The sequence below is a fragment of the Dromiciops gliroides genome, chromosome 1 (genome assembly GCF_019393635.1).
Source record: "Dromiciops gliroides isolate mDroGli1 chromosome 1, mDroGli1.pri, whole genome shotgun sequence".
Lineage (NCBI taxonomy): Eukaryota > Metazoa > Chordata > Mammalia > Microbiotheria > Microbiotheriidae > Dromiciops > Dromiciops gliroides.
Window position 1 is genome coordinate 64,599,364 of NC_057861.1, and position 20,605 is coordinate 64,619,968.

The window sequence follows — 20,605 nt, forward strand, 5'->3', positions numbered from 1 at the left end:
AGCAATACCACTTTTGGGTCTTTTTTCCCAAAGAAATCATGGAAAGGGGAAAGGGACCCACATGTACAAAAATATTTATAGCTGCTCTTTACGTGGTGGCAAGGAATTGGAAGTTGAGGGGGTGCTCATCCATTGGGGAATGGCTGGACAAGTTGTGGTATATGAATACAATGGAATACTATTGTGCTGTAAGAAACGATGAGCAGGAGGAGTTCAGAGAAACCTGGAGGGTCTTGTGTGGGCTGATGATGAGTGAGATGAGCAGAACCAGAAGAACATTGTACACAGTATCATCAACATTGAGTGTTGATCTACTGTGATGGACTATATTCTTCTCACCAATGCAATGGCACAGAAGAGTTCCAGGGAACTCGTGATGGAAGAGGATCTCCAAATCCAAGGGAAAAAAAAAAAGAACTGTGGAGTATAGATGCTGAATGAACCATACTATTTCTTTTGGTTTTGATGCTGTTGTTTTTTTCTATTTTGAGGTTTTTCATCATTGCTCTGATTTTTTCTCTTATAACATGACTAATGCAGAAATAGGATTAATGTTATTATGTATATATATATATATATATATATATATATATATATATATATATATAAATAACCTATATCAGATTACCTGCTGTCTAGGGGAGGGGGGAGGGAGGGGAGGGAGGGAGAAAAATCTGAAATTGGAAAGCTTGTATAAACAAAAGTTGAGAACTATCTTTACATGTAACAGAAAAAAATACTTTATTAATTAAAAAAAAATAATTTCTCCTTCAAGGAGCCTACATTCTACTGAATGTAAGGAGAAGGGGATTCAACTTGTTCTGTGCTGCTCCAGAAGGCAGGGAGAGGAACAAGAAGCCAATGTAGGCTTGATATTAGGGAAAACTTCCCAAGGATGAGCACTCTCCAAAAGGAGCATGGCTTGCCTGAAAAGACTATGGGTTTCCCTCCTTGAAGGTCTTCAAGCAGAGTCTGGATGACCAACCACTTCTCCATTAATGGGTAGGATAACATGGCGACTGAGGTCTAACTCTTAAATTCTATGATTCTGTGAATTAGGCGGTGTCTTTTCTCATGGAGTTTAGTAGTGGAGAAAAGATATACAGGCCAATATCATGTCATTTTCTTGTTGGGTTGGTTGGTTGTTTTGTTTTTTGCAGACTCATGATTCCACCAGTGCAGGGAGCTTTTGGTGAAGAACTTCCTCTCCCAATAAATATCTGTACTTTCTCTTCAATGTCTAGATGGAAAATTGCATAGGGGCAGTAAAAGGTCACACAGCTGAGCTAGGAAAGAGTCCAGGCTTGAACACAGGTCTTCATGACCCTGAGGCCAGCTTTCTACTCACTACTCTAGGATGTCTATGATTTTCCCATAATATAGTTAAATGTATAAGAGAGGAATAAAACAAAGTGTTAGGTGAGGTCTGATTTATCAAGAGAGGGAAATCAGGTGAGATGTCACATGGGAGGCAAAATTGTCAGCTCCTCTAGACCTTGCAGGGTCTTTCTTCCATAAGATGTTGCCATTATAGATACTCATGACCTCCAGACTATGTGGAATGAAAAGCTCCCCAAAATATAGAAACCTGGCAGAAGAAATCAAAATCACGTGGGACCAAGATGAAGTACATAGCATCTGTGTTGTCCTGTCTGTTATTAGTAAATTATCCCAAAGATGCTTTAAGGAGGCCTACAGAAATTTCTGTCCCAATGCTTTTATTCAGTTAGAAAAAGTAATCACTTTATCCCCCTGCCCCATAGCTCACTGAACCTTGAAGATATAGTAGGCTAGTGATCCGTCCCAGGAACATTCCTATGGGACCTCCACTGACTATAAGATGAGAATGAGAACAATAAGGGTCAAAGAGCTTAAGTGGCTGGCTTCCACCCCATTCCACAGTGTCAGGCTTGAGATCTGAATTCAGGTCTCCTGACTCTGGGCCTAATAATTCAGTCCATGACCCACACCCTTTCGAAAGTTAGGGGTGGAACCTACAAAATAGTTCTCTGTGAGCACATGTCCCAGTTTCTTCTGGAGCCATCCCAGAATTGAGAGTCATACCTTCAAAGAGAACTCTGGGGGGAGGAGAGCCTGGGGTCCAGAAGGAAAGTTCAGGAGCGTCAGGACTCAAACTGACCCAGCTAGAGTATGTGTTATCCTTATCAACATCCATGAGGAAAAAGCCAACTTCTCTCTTCCTCCCTTCTTGAGCCTGCCTCCAACAGCAACCACGTGGGCTGCTCACATTCAGCCCTGGGCTTGGCCAGGAGGCCATCCTCGGCTTTAGTTTCATTTTGGTATCATGCTAGTTTCACTTTCAGGAAGGAAGGAGGGCGATTGTGTTTGGTGTGTGTCTGTGGGTGGTGTGTGTGTCAGTGTGTCTGTGTCCAGAGCAGCAGCAGCAACAGCTTGATCCAAAACTGCCTTCCCTAAGAAAAGCTCCATCATCCCCCTGATATCTTTGTCCTTCCCCATCTCCCTCACCAACCTCCATCTCCCCTGCTTCCCCCGCCCCTCCCCAAACCCTTCCCTCACCTTTTATTTATGAACCAGAACAAGATATCGGCTGCTTTGGTCAGCAGAAAGCCCTAATATAAACTTCCCTTCCTAGAAAATGAGAGCAAGGTCAACTTTCTCTGGGCTTCAATTTTCCTGAGTGATTGACTAAATGAGGTTCTAAGGGCCTTTCTAGCTCTAATATTTTATGTTCTAGGTACTTTCTAGCACTTATATTCTAGTTCTAAAATCTCTCCCAGCTCTGACATTCTGTGTTCTAAGGTCCCTCCCAGCTTTGACATTCAATGTTCTAAAGGTCCTCCCAGCTCTAACATTCTGTGTTATAAAGTCCCTCCAAGCTCTGACATTCTCAGTTCTAAGGGCCCTCTAAGCTCTGATATTCTATGTTGCAAGGCCTTTCCCAGCTCTGTCACTCAGGTTCTACATTCCAAGGTCCTTTCTAGTTCTAATATTCTGTGTTCCTATGTTCTGGGGCCGGGAGGGGTGTGTGTGGGGGGTAGAACGGGTACACATGAGGTGGGTGAATGACATCTCATAGCCTGGAAATATTTTCAATTCAATTCAATTCAACACTTATTTGAAGCGGTCTTGGGGGAAGTTTTTCATAATTTTAAAAATGGCCAGAAGATATAATGAAGAGAGTTCCAGACTTAGAGTCAAAAGACCCAAGTTTGAATCCCAGCTCGCTCGCTCGTGCTCTCTCTCTCTCTCTCTCTCTCTCTCTCTCTCTCTCTCTCTCTCTCTCTCGCTTACTTGCTATGTGATCACAGATAGACCACTTCACCTCTTTCAGACTGTCTCAGGTGCTACAAGATGGGTATGATGGTGATACCTGAACAACTTACCTCACACTGTCATGAAGACAATGCTTTGAAGTTATGCAGAAATGTGAGTTATCATGAGGCTGCCTTTCCAGATGCTGTAAAAATTCAGGTAAGATCACTTACTCACCCATCACTGTGTTGTCCTAATGCTGATTGGGCTTGGGAGGGCCAAGGTGTGAGGAAGACGCATCTTTGAATGTCAGAACTGGAAGGGATCTTAGAGATCATTAAGTTAACTTTAGATCAAACTTTATGGTTTACAAGGAGTTTTCTTTGGCCCAGCCCCATGGGGGGGGGGGGGATGTAGTATGAATATCATTGTCAGCATCTTAGAGGGAAGTAAGGGAAGTTGTTACTTGTTCAAGTCATATGGCATAATTCAGGAGACCCAGGGCTTCCTAGTTCAAGGCCAGTGCTCTTTCCACAGTCCCACAATACCTTGAATATGCCCCTAGGGTGTCAGGTGCTAAGGAAAATATATTTAGATAAGACCCATTCTTGCCTTCAAGGAGCTTATAAACTACTATGGTAATATGACATTTATAGATAACAACCTATTAGATACAAGAGCATTAGGAAAGCATGAACTAGGACTATTGGGTGGGGGGAGTGAGAGGAGAGAAGGATGATTACTGAAAGGAAAATTAGGAAGGCTTCATGGAAGAGGTAACATGAAAAATGTGCTTTAAAAGAGGGTCAGGGGGGCAGCTAGGTGGCGCAGTGGATAGAGCACCGGCCCTGGATTCAGGAGGACCTGAGTTCAAATCCGGCCTCAGACACTTAACACTTACTAGCTGTGTGACCCTGGGCAAGTCGCTTAACCCCAATTGCCTCACTAAAAAAAAAAAAAAAAAAAAAAATACAAAAGAGGGTCAGGAATTCAAAAGGTAAGGAATTCTCTGTCCAGATAGGCAAGTAAGGCTTAGGGATAAATAGACTTTCTTCAGTTCTTTATTACAGTTTACATCAAGTTGTTTTTATTTTATTTTTCTCTTATCTTCATCAAATTGCTTTTAAATGTTGAAAGTATGGGTATTCTAGGCAATGATTACAGAGAGGTGGCATATAGAGCTAGCCCTGAAATTGGGATCAAGTTGTGCCTTTGACACTGCTTCTTTTTTTTTTTCTATTTTTCTTCTTCTTTTTTTTTTTAGTGAGGCAATTGGGGTTAAGTGACTTGCCCAGGGTCACACAGCTAGTAAGTGTTAAGTGTCTGAGGCTGGATTTGAACTCAGGTCCTCCTGAATCCAGGGCCAGTGCTTTATCCACTTTACCACCTAGCTGCCCCAACAAGTAGTATTTTTAAGAGGATAAAAAAATAGGGGCAGCTAGGTGGTAAAGTGGATAAAGCACTGGCCCTGGATTCAGGAGGACCTGAGTTCAAATTTGATCTCAGACACTTGACACTTACTAGCTGTGTGACCCTGGGCAAGTCACTTAACCCTCATTGCCCCGCAAAAAAAAATACTACTTGTTATATAAGATGGCTCTGTGGGTGAGGAAGGGGAAAGGATACTGGGAATAAATATGATATAAGAAATAGAAGACAAGATAAAACTTATTAATTTTTAAAAGTAAAATAAATGACCCATAAATAGAAAAATATTTATATCCACTCTTTTTGCAATGGCAAGGAACTGGAAACTAAGGGCATGCCCATCAATTGGGGGAATAACAACAAATTGTGACATGTGAATATAATGGAATATTACCATATTATGAGAACATAATATACTGTAAGAAGGGGAACTTCTAAGTCACAAGGCCCTAGAGGGCAGGGACTGAATTTTGTCTCTTTTTGTATACTCAGCACCTAATATGGTGCCTGGCACACAGTAGGTATTTAATAAATGTTTATTTATTGATTGGCTGATGGAATAAGCAACAAGATGGAGGACCAGACATTTTCTCTGATCCCCAAGACATCTAAAACCTCTCCAAAACATAAATTTTGTATCAAAAATAACACAACTTCAGCTGTCTCCATGGTCAAGGACACCCAGAATCCAAAACAGGTTTAAAAAAACCCAAACAAACAAACCATGAACTGACACACCCATTGATCCTGAGTTCACTCAGTGCCCTTCTCCCACTTCCCATGATACTGGTAGCAAGGCTACACTAGCAGACCCAAAGACATGACACAGTTTTACAATGAAACACCTCCATACCTCAGTCCCCAATCCCTCTTCCCACTACCTGTGGCCACAATAGCCAGGCAGAGGGTTGAAGCCCCTTAGGAGCAAAAGCCTGCCAGAAATCACAACCCTGTAGCACCAGTGCTTCAAATCTCTGAACTTCTGCTGATGGAGTAGACAATCTAGTAGAATCAGCAGAATTCAGAATTGGAGCAACAACTCTGCAAAACTAGCAAAGCCAGTGCTAGAGTGGACAACCATGTAGCACCACTGCTGCAAAGCTCCAAATTGCCAGTGCTGGGTCAAATAACTAATGGAACAAAGGAGTGGCATAGAACACCAGGACAAGACAATGGGGAGGTGCTGTGTAGCACTCCACTAAGCCTCAGGAGAAAGAGCATAGCATCTAGCAGGGACAAGTTTGGATTACCCAAAAGTTAACTGGGACAGAGACCTAGGCTTGTGAACCATGAATTGCCCAGCATGTGAGGAATCTGAGCTACTTTGAGATCCAGCCTCTAAGGAAACTGCCACTAAGAGGGGAGGGAGTCAGAAAGTGAGCAATAGAAGAATATAAGGGAAAAAAAAATTTAAAGACTAAAATTATCAAAGATTTCAAGAAAAATGAAACTCAAAGACCTTGAATATAAGAAGATAAATCAACAGGAAAAATACTAATAACAGAAAAATACTCAAGATAGCCTCTAGATCTAGTAAATGAGTTCAGATATCTGTGAATAAATACTCCAAAAAAAAAAAAAGGAAGAAAAATAGAAAGAAAGGAAGAAAAGAAAAAAGAAAGTGATCCAACACTTGAAGAAGATCCTGTGGAATTTAAAGAGAACATGGAACTACAATACACTGACCCTGAGTGGTTCAAAAAAGTAATGAGAATTATGAGAGCAGACTTTGTAGCCTATACAGCAAAAATAATGAGAATAGAAAAACAAAACTGGAATCTGTAATGGCAAGCCTCACCAAAGAAACAACAGAGATAACAATAGATAGAGAATGCAAATGCACAGAAATGAAGGACAATCTAGAAGAAAAGAAACAATCAGGAGGCAGCTGGGTGGCACAGTGGATAAAGCACTGGCCCTGGATTCAGGAGGACCTGAGTTCTGGCCTCAGACACTTGATACTTACTAGTTGTGTGACCCTGGGCAAGTCACTTAACCCTTATTGCCCTGCAAAAAAATAATAATAAAGAAAAGAAACAAAAAAAATAACATTAAAAGAAATATGTGCACTAAACAAGCAAATTATACTAATCTTGAAGACAGGATGCATAGAGAAAACCTTAGCATGATAGATCTCCCAAAAGAACACAGCATGACAAAAACCATAACACCATAATGAAGGAAATAATAAAAGAGAACTCCCCAGAAGTTCTGAACATAGAAAATAAAAATAAAATACCAATTGAAAGAACTCATAGATTGTTTCAAGGGAAAAAAAACCTCAAGGTTTCACAGTCCAAGATACATAATGGTTAAATTTAACAATTCAATTCAGAAACAAAAAGTTCTGCAACTGATCAGGAGAAAGAATTTCAGATACAAAGGAAAGGACATTCAAATAACACAAGACTATTCTGTACCCACTAGAAAATGTAGGAGAGAGTGGAATAATGTGGTCCAAACAGCAATAGAGGTCAAGGTACAGCCCAGGGTGACCTCCCTGCAAATCTGAGCTTAATCATACATAAAAAAGATGGACATTCAATAATAAAGAGTTTAAAACATTTTTAGAAAGTAAACCAGAAATGAAGAGATTATTTGCTTTTTCAACACCCCAAACAACAAAAATGCTGGTGAAGCCAATAAATGCAGCAGACAAGGACAGCAACAGAGGGATGACAGAGAGACCAAGAAGAGCTTGCTTTCTAAATGTACAAAAAGAGACAGAAGTGAAGGAAAAAATCTGGTAGAGGCAATAGTGAAGAGGTAGTCAGGGACCATTATAACAGTGACACCAGGTACCTGGTAAATCAATGGCTTGTTGTTGGGTTTGTTTGCTTTTTTCCTACATTACAACATGGGAGAGTACACGAAAGGGGAAGAAGGAGCAAGTAGAAAGAGAAGAGTGTGTGACAAGCTGGGGTCAAATCAAGGGCTAGCAATAAGGGGAAGGTGATCTCTGTGGCCTCTGAAAGAGAAGAACCTACAAGGGAGTGGGTGAGGATGAAAGGGAAAGGTTGAAAAGGAGGGAAAGGAAGGAGGTCATGTTTTGGTGTTGGGAGGGGGTTAGCATTGATGAATGCTTCTATGGGTAAAGAGATGGTCCATGAGGGGTGATGGCTTATGCTGGATCTGACCTGGAGCATTTACTGCTTGAAAAGTTTTCTTGTCCTCTCTCACAAGAGGGCAACTGACATTTGAGAAAATGGTGGAGGATGAACCCAGGGATTTTGAGATTTTGAGGAAATGTGGGGGAAAAGGTGACCAGAAAATCAGTGTTGGGTTGCATAAACAAGGGTGTGGTAGGGGAGGGGTCTTATCATGGGGTAGTATCCTCTCTGACACCTGCAATAATTGACATATTTCTGGGCATGAGACATAGAAAAAGGGAAATCTGTGAGTAAAGCCGTACAAGGCAGTGGCAGAAACTGCCCAGAGGGGAGAGATTAGAATGGCTATCTTACAAGCTTTGATTACATGAGGAAGAAGAAGGAAGAAGGAAGAAGGAAGAAGGAAGAAGAAGAAGAAGAAGAAGAAGAAAAAGAAGAAGAAGAAGAAGGAAGAAGAAGAAGAAGAAGAAGGAAGAAGAAGAAGAAGAAGAAGAAGGAAGAAGAAGAAGAAGAAACCAGATAATTATAGGGATCATGAATAAGAAAATAAGGGTCAAGAATAGACAGGGAGGATGGGTGGTGAAAGTGAAAAGAATCCTTTTTGGAAAGAGGTATAAAAATGAAATATTAAAAACTATGAACAGACTAGTTGAAGGGGAGGGAGAGAAAAGGGAGAATCTAACTGATCAACTAAGAGGGGAAAAAAGGAGGGGGAGAATTATATAACCACATAAAAACAGGAGAAAAAGAGGAACTAATAAATAGAACCCTAAAAGGAAAAGTAACAAACGAAAGGAGAGGGTGAAGGGAAGAAAGCCAGTGAGAACAGGGCCACTTTAAAAAAAGATTAAAGTAATTGAAGGAACATAATGTTGTGTTTACAGCAAAAGAGAGTGGGGGAAATCGTAACATAAAAACCCCAATATTAGAAACAGAGGAAAATATAAATCTAACTCATAACTTTAAATATGCACGAATTAAAGGATCCAATAAAAAGAGTGACAGACTGAATAAGAAAACAAAACCCTACAATCATAGATACCTGAACTTATTTACTAGACCTGGAAGCCATATATTGGTATTTTTTGTTGTTGTTAGTATTTTTCCTGTTGATTTATCTGCTTATGCTCAAGGTCTTTGAGTTTTCTTCTTCCTGAAATACATTTTGAAAAAATAAAGACATACCCAAAATAAAACTGAAGGGATGGAAAGAATGAATGAAGGGGGCAGTTTCAGAGAAACTTGGGAAGACTTTTATGAACTGATTCAGAATGCAATGAGCAGAACCAGGAGAACAATTTATACAAAAACAGCATTATAAAGACAAACAACTCTGAAAGGTTTAAGAACACTGATAAAGGAAATGACCAACCACAGTTCCTGAGGATTCATGGGGAAACATGTTACCTCCTGACAGAGGCTATAGACTGAAACATACATTTTTTTTTTTTAAGTGAGGCAATTGGGATTAAGTGACTTGCCCAGGGTCACACAGCTAGTGTTAAGTGTCTAAGGCTGGATTTGAACTCAGGTACTCCTGACTCCAGTGCCAGTGTTCTATCCACTGTGCCACCTAGCTGCCCCTTTCCTTTCTTTTTTAGTAAGGGAGATAGAAAGGAGAAAAAGGTGAATTTTTTGCTCACTGAAAAAAATTTAAATAATTTTTAAAAGAAAAAATTGTTTTTCTAGTGTGGATGATTAAACCAGAGTAAGTGAAGAAAGAATATTGTCCAAATGGTAACCTTCAGTTGGAGGAGCAGAAGTCCATTGAATTGGATTAACATATACTGACTTGCCTGAGAAGTGGGATATTGGGTATCTCCTCTATGAAGGGTTTATTGAATGAGACCCTAGCAGTTAATTCCTTTACCTTTCACATGAACTCTATCTACCACAGGAGTTCTTAATCTGGAATTTATGAACTTTTTTTTTCTTAATTTGGTAACTATTTTAACATAATGGATTTTCTTTATAATCCTATGTATTTTATGCATTTAAAAACATGAATCTGGGAAAGGGTGCACAGGTTTCACAAGGCTGACAAAGGGGTCCATGAGACAAAAAGGTTAAGCCCCTTTGATCTATTCTGTATCTTCTTTGTATCTAGTTATTTGCAAATTCTCCCCTCCCCCCATTAGATGGTAAGCTCCTGAAGGACAGGGACTGTTTGTCTTTTTTTTGAAACCCCAGCCCTTAGCACACTGCCTGGCCCATAGTAGGCGCTAACTGCCCAGAATTCCATCAGATAGGAAAGCACCCCTACTAATGTGGCTGAGGATTCATTTACATATCTAAGATACCTAGTACAAATCAAGAAACATGCCTTAAGCATTTTAATATCAGATCCATCCCTGAACTTGTGTTGGATTTAGACAAAGAAATGAACCTTTCTGGGACTTCGATCCTTTTCCACAGGACCTGGATGACAGCTCTTTCTTACTTATCAGAAATGCTTGATGATAAAACTGGAATATCGATATTTACAGAACATGGGGACGCTGACAAAGGGGCTCAGATGAGGATGATTTCTTATGGCCCCTGCTCTCTAGTTCAACCCCCTCGTCTTAAAAAATAAGAAAATTCAGACAGCGGAGAAGTCAGTCCTTAATAAGCATGTATTACGGGGGAAGCTAGGTAGTGGATAGAGCACCAGCCCTGGATTTAGGAGGACCTGAGTTCAAATCCGACCTCAGACACATGATACTTACTAGCTGTGTGACCCTGGGCAAGTCACTTAACCCCAATTGCCCCGCAAAAAAAAAAAAAAAGCACGTATTACCATCCCTCCTTCCTTCCCCTCTCCTCTCCCTGAGTCAGTGAGCAATCAGATATAGGTTATAGATACACCATTATTTTTAATTCATCACTGTTTTCATAAGTAATGTTAGTTGACATGTATATAGCATTTTATGATTTGATGGTTTCATCCTAACAATCACCCTATGAAATAAATATTATTATTCTTATTTTATTAAAAAAAATAAGCATGTATTAAGCACCTAATGTGTGTACCACTATGCACTGTGCTAAGAACTGGGAGTACAAAGAAAGGCAAAAGATAATTTTCAAGGAGCTCACAATCTAACAGGGGAGGCAACATGCAAACAATTTCCTACAAACAAGCACAGGATAAATGGGGGGGGGGATCACCAGAGGAAAGGCACTAACTAGAATTAAGGGGGATCAGGAATGCTCCCTGTAGAAGACAGGTTTTTAGGTGGGACTTGAAAGAAGACAGGGAAGGCAAGAGATAGAGATGAAGAGGGAAAACATTCCAGGCATGAGAGACAGTTAGAGAAAATGCCTGGAGTCAGGAGATGGAATGTCTTGTGGGAGGAAGAACAAGGAGCCACTATCACTGGATCAGAGTGTACAAGGAGAGGGGGGGAGGGAAGGTGTAAGGTATTAGACAACTGGAAAGGTAGCAGGGAGCAGGTTACAAAGGACTCTGAATGCCCACTGAGAATTTTATCTTTGATCCTGAGGTGACAGGGAGCCACGGAGGTTACTGAGGAGAGGAGTGACGTGGTGGGATCTCCAATTTGGGAAAATCAGTTTGGTGGCTGAATGGAAGATGGGTAAGAGAAGAGAGAGACCTGAGGCTGTTGCGGTGGTCTAGAGATGAAATAGTAAGGGCCTGTACCAGAATGGTGGCAATGTCAGAGGGGAAAGGGATATAGAAGAGCTGTTACAAAGATAGAATTGACAGGCCTCGGGAACAGGTTGGATATGGCAGGTAAGAGAGTAAATGATAGAGAAATACCAAGGTACTGATCCTGAATGGCTAGAATGGCATCACTTGGGCAAGGAAAAGGGCCACATCAATTTGTGAAGAGAGATGAATGCAGAGATAGTAGCAGAAGGCATCTGGGAAGGGATTTGCCCAAGGTCACAGAGCCAGTAAGTAGCAGAATCCAGTTTCCCAGACTTCCTGACTCCTTAGTCCAGATACTACTGGAGACAGCTGGGTGAGACATTGGATAGAGCACTGAGCCTGGAAGGAGGAAGGACTCAATTCATATCTGGCCTGACACTTACTAGCCCTGAGCACTTAACCTCTGTCTCTGCCTCAGTTTCTTCATCTATGAAATGGGGATTATACTAGCACCTACCTTGAAGAATTGTTGTAAGGATCAAATGAGATAATTGTTAAGCACTTAGCACAGCGCATGGAACATTTTTGTTGTTCAGTCCTTTCAATCTTGTTCAAATCTTTGTGAATGACCCCATTTGGGGTTTTCTTGGCAAAGATACTGGAGTGGTTTGCCATTTCCTTCTCCAGCTCATTTTAGAGATGAGAGAACTGAGGCAAACAAGGTTAAGTGACTTGCCCAGGGTCACACAGTTGGCACATAGTAGACCCTCAATAAAAGCTTACAGCTAAATTAATTTCTTTGCTCCATCACCTCAGAGTATGGCTATTTCCCGGGATCTCAGCTCATTTTTTCAGGGTACCTGGTTACCAGTCAAAGGAAGTTAAGCAGAACTGAACAGAAGTATACTAAGCATTTGTACATATCAAACAAAACAAGATAACCTGTATCAAAGAACTTTTGACATTTTTAAAGTGTTATATAAGTGCTAGCTATTATGATTATTTGTTGATAGACTGAAGGCACAATTAAGAAGGTAATTTGAGCAAACGAAGGACAGCACATTCCCAAACCAAGAAGCGATGACTTCTAAACCAGTTGTTCTTCTGGACTGTTTTCACTTCTCCATTGGCCCAGAAGACCTGTCTTATAACCCCTAGACTGGGGAGATACCTTAATTTCCCAAGGTTATTGTTCAGCCATGTCTGCCTCTTTATGCCCTTGTATGGGGTTTTCTTGGCAAAGATACTAGAGTAGTTTGCCATTTCTTTCTCCAGTGGATTAAGGCAAACAGAGGTTAAGTGACCTGCCCAGGGTCACACAGCTAGTGCATATCTGAGGCCATATTTGAACTCAAGTCTTCCTGACTCCAGGCCCAGCACTCTATCCACTGAGCCACCTAGCTGTCTCTATAATTTCTCTGTAGTTTTAGGCTAATTACTTTCTCTCTGGGCCTCAGTTTCTCTATCTGTAAAATAAGGATAATGTCCTTGAAAGTCCTACCTCAAACATTCTGTGTTCTGAGGGCCCTCTCCTAATTATATTATTCTACATTCAATTTCCTTGATTATCTCACATTTTCTCTCACATTCCATGAGGCAGCACATTGGACGTGGGGTCAAAGAACCTGGGTTCAACTGTCATTTTCACTATTTATTAGCTGTGACCTTGGATGAGCCACTTCTCTCTGGGCCGGTTTTTGTATTTGTAACGTGAAAAATTAAAGGGGTAATCTCCAGGGCTCTTCCAGGTCTTAATTGCAAAATGTTTCAGAAATACATGACTGTTGTTTTTTTGATCTAGAAGTCAGTCCCCTGCCCTTGGGACTCTGGTCTCCCAGTGTAGGCTGTTGAGCCTAGGGCCCCTCCCTCTGGCCCCTGCTTCCCAAGCCCCTCCTTCCTCTGGGCCCAACCCTGCTGCCCCAGAGATTACAATTACAGAACTAGAAGCTTCACCCTAGCACCTTCCACCCACCTGGCCTGCTGCTCAAGTTAGGCACCTATAAGCCCTTAAATCAAGCACGTATCATCACCAGTCTCACTCTCCTGGTCCTAAAAAAACAGTGATGTTTCCTCCCCTAGGAGCCTTGGCTTATTAATACGGGGTCATGGCAGCAGAGGCCTGGGGTTTTGCTCAATGCGTGCTGTTGCCAAACGGGAATGCCACCTTGGGCTATGTAAACAAAATGGAGACCTGGGTTGGACGTGTGTCCTTGAACAAGTCATTTTTCTGCTGAACTTCAGGGGTTGGTAGGAGTAAAACACCAATTCCTCTGTTCCCAAACAGCCCTGACCCTCTCTGGCCCAGTTCTGAGGCTGGATTAGACGGTCGGTAACGTTTCCTCCAATTCTGAAACGTCTGATCCCACTTTCAAACTTCTAACGACACTGAACTGGCCTCTGGCTGGCAGGGCCTTGAGGCCTCTATTGTGTGGCGGGTTAGTTTCACTTTGACCCACGCCGAAGTTAGCTCCCTTCCTCCTTGGCCCTCCCCCTCCCCACTCCAGTAGCCAGGCTTCTGGGAAAGCAGACCACTTCTTTCCTGGGAACTAGATTAAACTTGGGCCCATGACTACGACTCACACCCCTGTCTGCAGTCCAGGCTTTTGGTGGGGCATCTACAGAGCACGCCCTACTCCTCAGTCTGCTTTGAATTCTTGCTGAAGCCCCAGAGCAAGTCACCTGTCTGAAGCATGCTTAACAATTTAGCCAAAGGCTGCATTGCTCTAGCCTCCCCTCCGGATAGCTGTCTCTGCTTTTTTTCTTATTTCCTTTCTTCCTTGTCTCTCTTCTCTTTCTCCCTCCCCCTTCTCTTCCTCTCTCCACCACTCCCTCTCCCCCTTCCTCCTTCCTCTCTTCTTCTGTTTCTCTCCTTTCCCTCCCACCCCCACTTCTCCCAACCCTTCTCTTCGAAAATAACAGAATTATCTCCTCCCTGGGTCAGGATTTTCTACAGGAACCGGCTTGGTGCAATGGACTAGGAGGCAGAAAACAAACGAGAAATTGTATCTGGACAGAAGTTACTCATAACTGTGGGCAAATCATTTGCCCTGCCTTGGTTTCCCCACCCCATGAGGGGAGTGGAAATCTAATCTATGGATTAGATTTCTGGGGTCCCTTCCAACTCTAAGAAATTCTAGCTCCATTTCCAGCCCAGGTGTCCCCATGCTCCTGACACTCGTCCTATATTCTAGGTAACCTCCAGTGGCAATGGCCACCTCCTGGAGACAGGGACCTTGTTAAGGGGCAGTTACTTACCCAGCTGGGACTCCTCAGTCACTGATTCTCCCTGGCTGCCTTCTCTTTGTAGGGAAAGGGGCAGCCGTGAGCAGCTTCCATGCTGTGATCAACTCTGACAAGGCGCAGAAACAGATTTCTATCTAAAAACCTCAAAACATCCCACTGGTCTTGCTGACCTTTTTTTTCCCTGCCCCACCCTGGAGTTTTCATGACAGTCTTATGTTCAGCCAATTTAGAGAATTCAGCTAGAGAGAGGGAGGCATAGGAGGTAGATAGTGGAGAGAGCTGGGAATTTGGAATTTGAGGACCTAGGTCCCTAACATTCACTGCCTCTGTAAGTTGGTGGGCTTCCTTCCCTTTCTAGGTCTGTTTTCTCAACTGTTAACAGGAGGGGATTGAACGAAATGACCCCCCAAACCCTCCTAGCTCTAAAAATCTCTGATTATCTTAGATGTGACTATCCAAAGCAGGGAATTCATTGCAGTGCAAAGGACCCCAGATTTAAGTTAAAAAAAAAAACAAAAACCAAAAACCAAAACAAAACAACAGCAACAACAAAAAACTGGGGTTCGCATCCCTGCTCTTCTATTTACTAATTGTAGGATACTGGCCAAGTCACTTCACCTCATCCTCAGTTTCCTCATCTGTAAAATAATACACTCCCTCCCTCACTGGGTAAGGACAAAGTGCTACGGATATAGTGATTCAAAAGGAGACATGCTCTCAGAACACAAATCCGGAGAGCTGAAGAACCACCCCACCCCCTTCCACAAATGAAACTGAGGCAGAGGGGACTGATAGGGCCACAACCAAGAATATTAGCTCCTACTTTAAAAGACAGAGCTTCAAAATGCAGCTTTTCTGACCCCAAGAGAGATCTGAGACATGTCGCTTGTTCCCAGAGGCCCTCACGTTTCTGGAATCTAACATGCCAATTACTGAACCCTGCTGCTGTCAATTGGTTGGGAGAAAGCTGAGGTTCACGGCATTTTAATTAAACCACGTAATTCTTTTACAGTTCATATGTACAAGAAACATTAAAAAGGAGGGAAAATACAGTTGAAATGAGGACATTTCAGTTTAAGCATTACATCTAGCCTCTGCCAGGGTTTAAACCAAGAAAATTGTATTTTAAATGAGAAACACTTGCCAACCCCTCTCCATCCATTTGGGACTTAAAAGGAAACCACATCTGATCATGTAAAGTGCCATTTATTTATGATGAAAATATCGAGTTAAAAAAAAATTTGCACCAACAAAATGTTTGATACATTTTCTCCTTCCCCTTCAAAACCAAGCACAAAAAAATAGCAACAACTGTGGGGTGGGGTGTAACCAACCCCAAAATATTATAGTTTTAGGACTGGAGTTTCCGACCTAATTTTTGAAATAAAATACTCACAGCTGAGTTTCAGAATTCCCAGGTGTGTCTAGACCCATACAACCCTAGAAGCCAGTAGTCATTTCAATCGCACAATCGCACAGATTCATCCATATTTTAGAAAACTTTTCCCTATCCCATGTCTGTACAAGATATTTAGTCACTAAGCCCAGAAATGTCTAAGTCAAGAACCCTCAAATTAAGGGGGTTAACAGCGCACTTTCCTCTTCCCCTCCCCAAAGCTAACCATCTTTAATATCCAATTCCTGGTTAAAATACCCATTAGATTTGAGTGCCTGGGGTAGGATCTGCCCAGGGCCTTTTTAATTGGGAGAGCACTTCAATGCTGTCCTTTGGGTGTGGGAAAGCAGAAGCTCTCCCCAGAGGGCAAAGGTAACCTCATTCAAAAGGGAAAGAAACCAGGATGAATTCAGGTCTGTAGGTGAGACAGCAGACTTCCCAGCTTCTACAGAGACTGAGTTAGCATTGCAGTCTACCTAAAATTCCTGGGCAAAGTTAAAGGTTCTCTGGGCTAGAATCATTGCAAACTAAATTAAAATAAAAGCACGATCCATTATAATTTTCTTAAAAAAAAAAAACAAACCACACACACCAGCATATATGAATTACAAATCAGCAGCATGATGGGGATGAGAAGGCAAAAAAGGGTACCCCTTTGTTAAATTATCACACTTTGCCAACCTGTTAATGGACAGTCCATGCCTCTTCTTGGACCTCAGACAGCCATGTGCCAGTAGCAATTAGTCCTCACTGAAAGCCCCTCCCTTTCTGACAGATCTAACAGAATTAGGAGTTGCAGATTAAAGGACAATAAAGTTGGGGGATTTTTTTTTTAGGGGATGGGGACAGGAATAATAACTCACATTTCTATAGTGCTTTAAGCTTTACAAAGCACTTTCCCCACAACAACCCTGTGAGGTAGGTAGTGCAAGTATTATTATCCCCATTTTACAGATGAGGAAACTGAGGCACCGAAGGGGAAGGGGGGACAGAATAATCATTCTGCTGCCATAAAATACACACTGCACTGCACACTAAAAGTTTCTGGTGTCCAATTGGTCTCCCTCTATCCCTTCTTCACTCACAGCTCCTGCCCAGCCAAGTCGGTACTTCAGGTTTTAAATCAGACCCAAACCAACTGAACAGCCAAATCTGGAGACCTAAGGCCACTCCCTCCACCCCAGAACGAAGTAAATCTGCTCCAGCACACTGCATGGCAGGGGGGAGGTTCAGCCACTTCCACTGCTCTAATTCTAAGCATGACAAACAGGAAAGCATGAGGATCAAACCAACAACACAGGTTCAGATGGAGAGGTTCCAGCTGTTCTTCCCAATGATCCCCAATTCATCCAGAGACTATGCAATGCACAGTCTCACTTCCCTCCTAGAGAACTTCAGAAGATTTAGAATAACTTCAGTTCTCGATGGTGAGCCTGAATTTATCCTCACCAATTCCATCCCATTTTGGGGAGGCAACTGGGGCTGTGACTTGCTAGCATATATACTAGCCACACAGCTAGTAAGCTTCTATGGTGAGAGTTGAACTCCAGTCCTCCTGACTCCAGGACCGGTGCTCACTGCACCCATTGGCCCTCTTTCCACTATACCATACTGCTTCTCCTGGGAAGCTCAGACAGGACAGTATTCAGACGCCAAACTCACGTAGACCTTAACCCTAATACTCAACCCTTCAGTTGGGAAGAGAGAAGAGCTCAATGTCCTTAAAAGAAGGCATTGCTAAGAAACTCAAGCATGTGCTAATGCATAGACTAGTCCTACAGACATCAGGTCTCCCCTCTGAGGGATGCTCCTAAGGGAGCTTGGTTACCTACACAACAGCAGCTTGAGAGAGGTTTGTTTTTAAAACCTGCAACACTGTATATGCTTCAGTCCCTGAAGGACAAAAACCAGAATGTGTTCTAGTTATTTGTCAAAATCAAATTAAGAATAAAAGTAGCTTCTCCTTTGTTTACTCGGGGGTGGGGGGGTGGGGGGACGGACTTGGGGAAAGTGTAGGGAGATATCAAACTGGTTTTCCAAGAAGAACCCAAAAAGTATGTGGGCAAAGTCAGTGTGCTTAGTGGTTTGCAGCCTGACATCACTTGGGAAGTCTACCCTCTGGGATCAGGGGTCACACAGAGGGACTAGTAAAGAACTGCACTCATGGGGGGGGGGCAAATCATTAAATTATAGGATTATAAGAGACCTTGGGTGTTATCTGGTCCAACCCATAATTGAAAGGAACCCCCTCCACAACACGGATGACATATACCTCCTGAGGCAGTCCATTCCACTTTTGGACAGCTCCATAAACAGTCTTTTCTTACATCAAATTTAAATGTTTTTGGTTTTTGCTTTGTTTTGTTTTTCAAAATTCACCCATTTAGTGTTCCCCGTTTTCCCACTAGGATCTCCTTCTCCCCCAGTCTCTTCTCTTTTTCAGTTCCAAAGTTCCTTCAACTGGTCTGCATGAGGCACGATTTCCAGTCACTTAAAAAAAAAAAAAGGTATTCTTGGGAATATTATTATTCACTTCCTCTTCTTCACACAAATGCTGATCACCTGGGTCATGACAAGTACCATTCTCTTACTGCCACTTGCATGCAACTTGTACAAAGGCATATTAACATTGGCTTATGCTAGGAGGAAATGAAGGGAACAATTCTTAGGGAAGAATCAGAGGTCAGAAAACACCCCTCAAAGTCCACTGCTTCCTACCCACTCTCAGCCAAACAAGCTGCCTCAGTGGTGACTCAGCACCAAAGAAGTTGGGCTACAATCTAGGGAAGGTTGGTGGCATCTCTTGCCCATTCAATACTCTGCCTTTCACTGCACTGGGGAGGCCAGGCATCCCATTTCTGACACTGTATGGTTTTTAAAGTGTTAATCACGGGCAGATAAAACCAGTCTTGCCCAGGTAAGGAAGGGCATGCCAGGTCCCCAGTTACAGCAGATCTAAATTCCATCTGGCTGAGTGTGAATGATTTGAGGTCCCTTGTGTGTGTACTGTGCAAGAGAAGCTGGGTCAGAGTGGGCTGGGAAAGGCCAACGAGCCAGACCTGCTCCTGAACACCTGCTAAAAATTTGGATACATTTTTATTTACTGTAGAGGTTGAATTCTTATAAATCACACTGACACTTCCCTTCTGGGAAGCTGGATATAAACTCATCCAAGGGCAGAACAAGTCAAAACTTCTTTCCCTAAAGGAACAGAGGTGGGGCAAAGCCGTGCTCCGACATCAACCTGCTTAAGCGAGTGGCGATCTGGAAAGACCTTTGCTGCCAAGTCCTGAATGAGAAGAAAGAGAGGATCTGGAGGGAGGGGAGGGACTAGGGTTCTGCTGTTTCTCTAATAAAATAATCTTCATTGATTCTGACACCTTCTAACATGTTCAAAACCACCATAGGGTAGAGCAGAAGAAACATGGGGCTAGGTGACCACTGAAAAGGCTTAATATGCTAACATGTAGGATTTACACAGTCACTTGTTCCTTTTTAAAAGAGCTAAATCTAGCTCTGAATTCCACCCCTCCTCCTCCTTCAGCCTGGCTCTACCACTCAGCGGTCTGCAGACTACTTCTAGGGCTGGGCTTCTGCAAGCCCTTCAACCTGGGGATTAAAAGGAAGGACAAACACCCAATGGACGGGGAAAAGCATGATGCACACAATTTGGTTCCCCTGCCTCTTTTTCCTTTTTAAAAAACCCTAAGTGAACAACAGGAGCACCACAATTCCCAAATATCAGAGAAAGAGCTGCACTGAACTGCAGTAGGCGTGCAGGAGAATTAACAAAATAAAGCAAGCTGGTTTTGGCTTGTTCATAAGGGGCAACAGACATTTCCCTCGATGGTGTTGTCCAGGTCAGGATCTGAGTGGGGAAAGGAGAGGGGGGGACAAGGAGTGGGGAGAGAGGAAGGAACTGGGGAGGAGATTGTCTTTGGCCCAAAGGGCAGGAAACAGTGATGGACAGGGAGACAGACGATGGACACAGGACAGCCTGCTTCACCATCACATGGCAGTGCGTGTTGGGGTGCTGGGCTGGTTTAACCTCAGAGTTTTACATAACCAGCCTGCAAAATCCACTTCTTCCACTTCTGACCGTTTGATAAAAGTGTGATTCTGAAAGAACAAATGAAAGACATTAATAAATCTAACAAGCATTTGGCCCAAAGGAGTCAAACTAAGACTGTCTCTCTGTCTCTTTCTTTGTCAGACTAATTATTTCATCAGTATAAGGAATTCCTGGAGTGGAAATGCCCTCACCTGGTACAGATTAGAAACTCACTGGTCATTTAAGTAGTAAGAATATCCACTAGCGGGGCAACTAGGTGGCGCAGTGGATAGAGCACCGGCCCTGGAGTCAGGAGAACCTGAGTTCAAATCCAGCCTCAGACACTTAACACTTACTAGTTGTGTGACCCTGGGCAAGTCACTTAACCCCAATTGCCTCACTGGAAAAAAAAAAAAGAATATCTACTAGGGCACTGAGGGTCTCCTCTAACTTCCCATCTTTAATACCATTAACAGTGAAAAGTCTAAAGAGGGGGAAAAATCATAAACTTCAAAAACAAGCTCCCCCAAAACAAACAAAAAAATACT

General features: G+C 42.6%; 1 protein-coding gene across 1 annotated transcript in view; it reads right to left on the bottom strand.

Moving 5' to 3' along the window:
- Positions 1-15,578: 15,578 nt before the first annotated feature.
- The window catches only part of MAP2K2 (mitogen-activated protein kinase kinase 2), a 35,107-nt gene continuing 30,080 nt past the window's right edge, over positions 15,579-20,605 (bottom strand). Inside the window, 1 exon segment of the mRNA XM_043989404.1 lies at positions 15,579-20,125. Within this exon segment, the coding sequence (XP_043845339.1) occupies positions 20,015-20,125 (111 nt within the window). The 3' untranslated portion in view covers positions 15,579-20,014.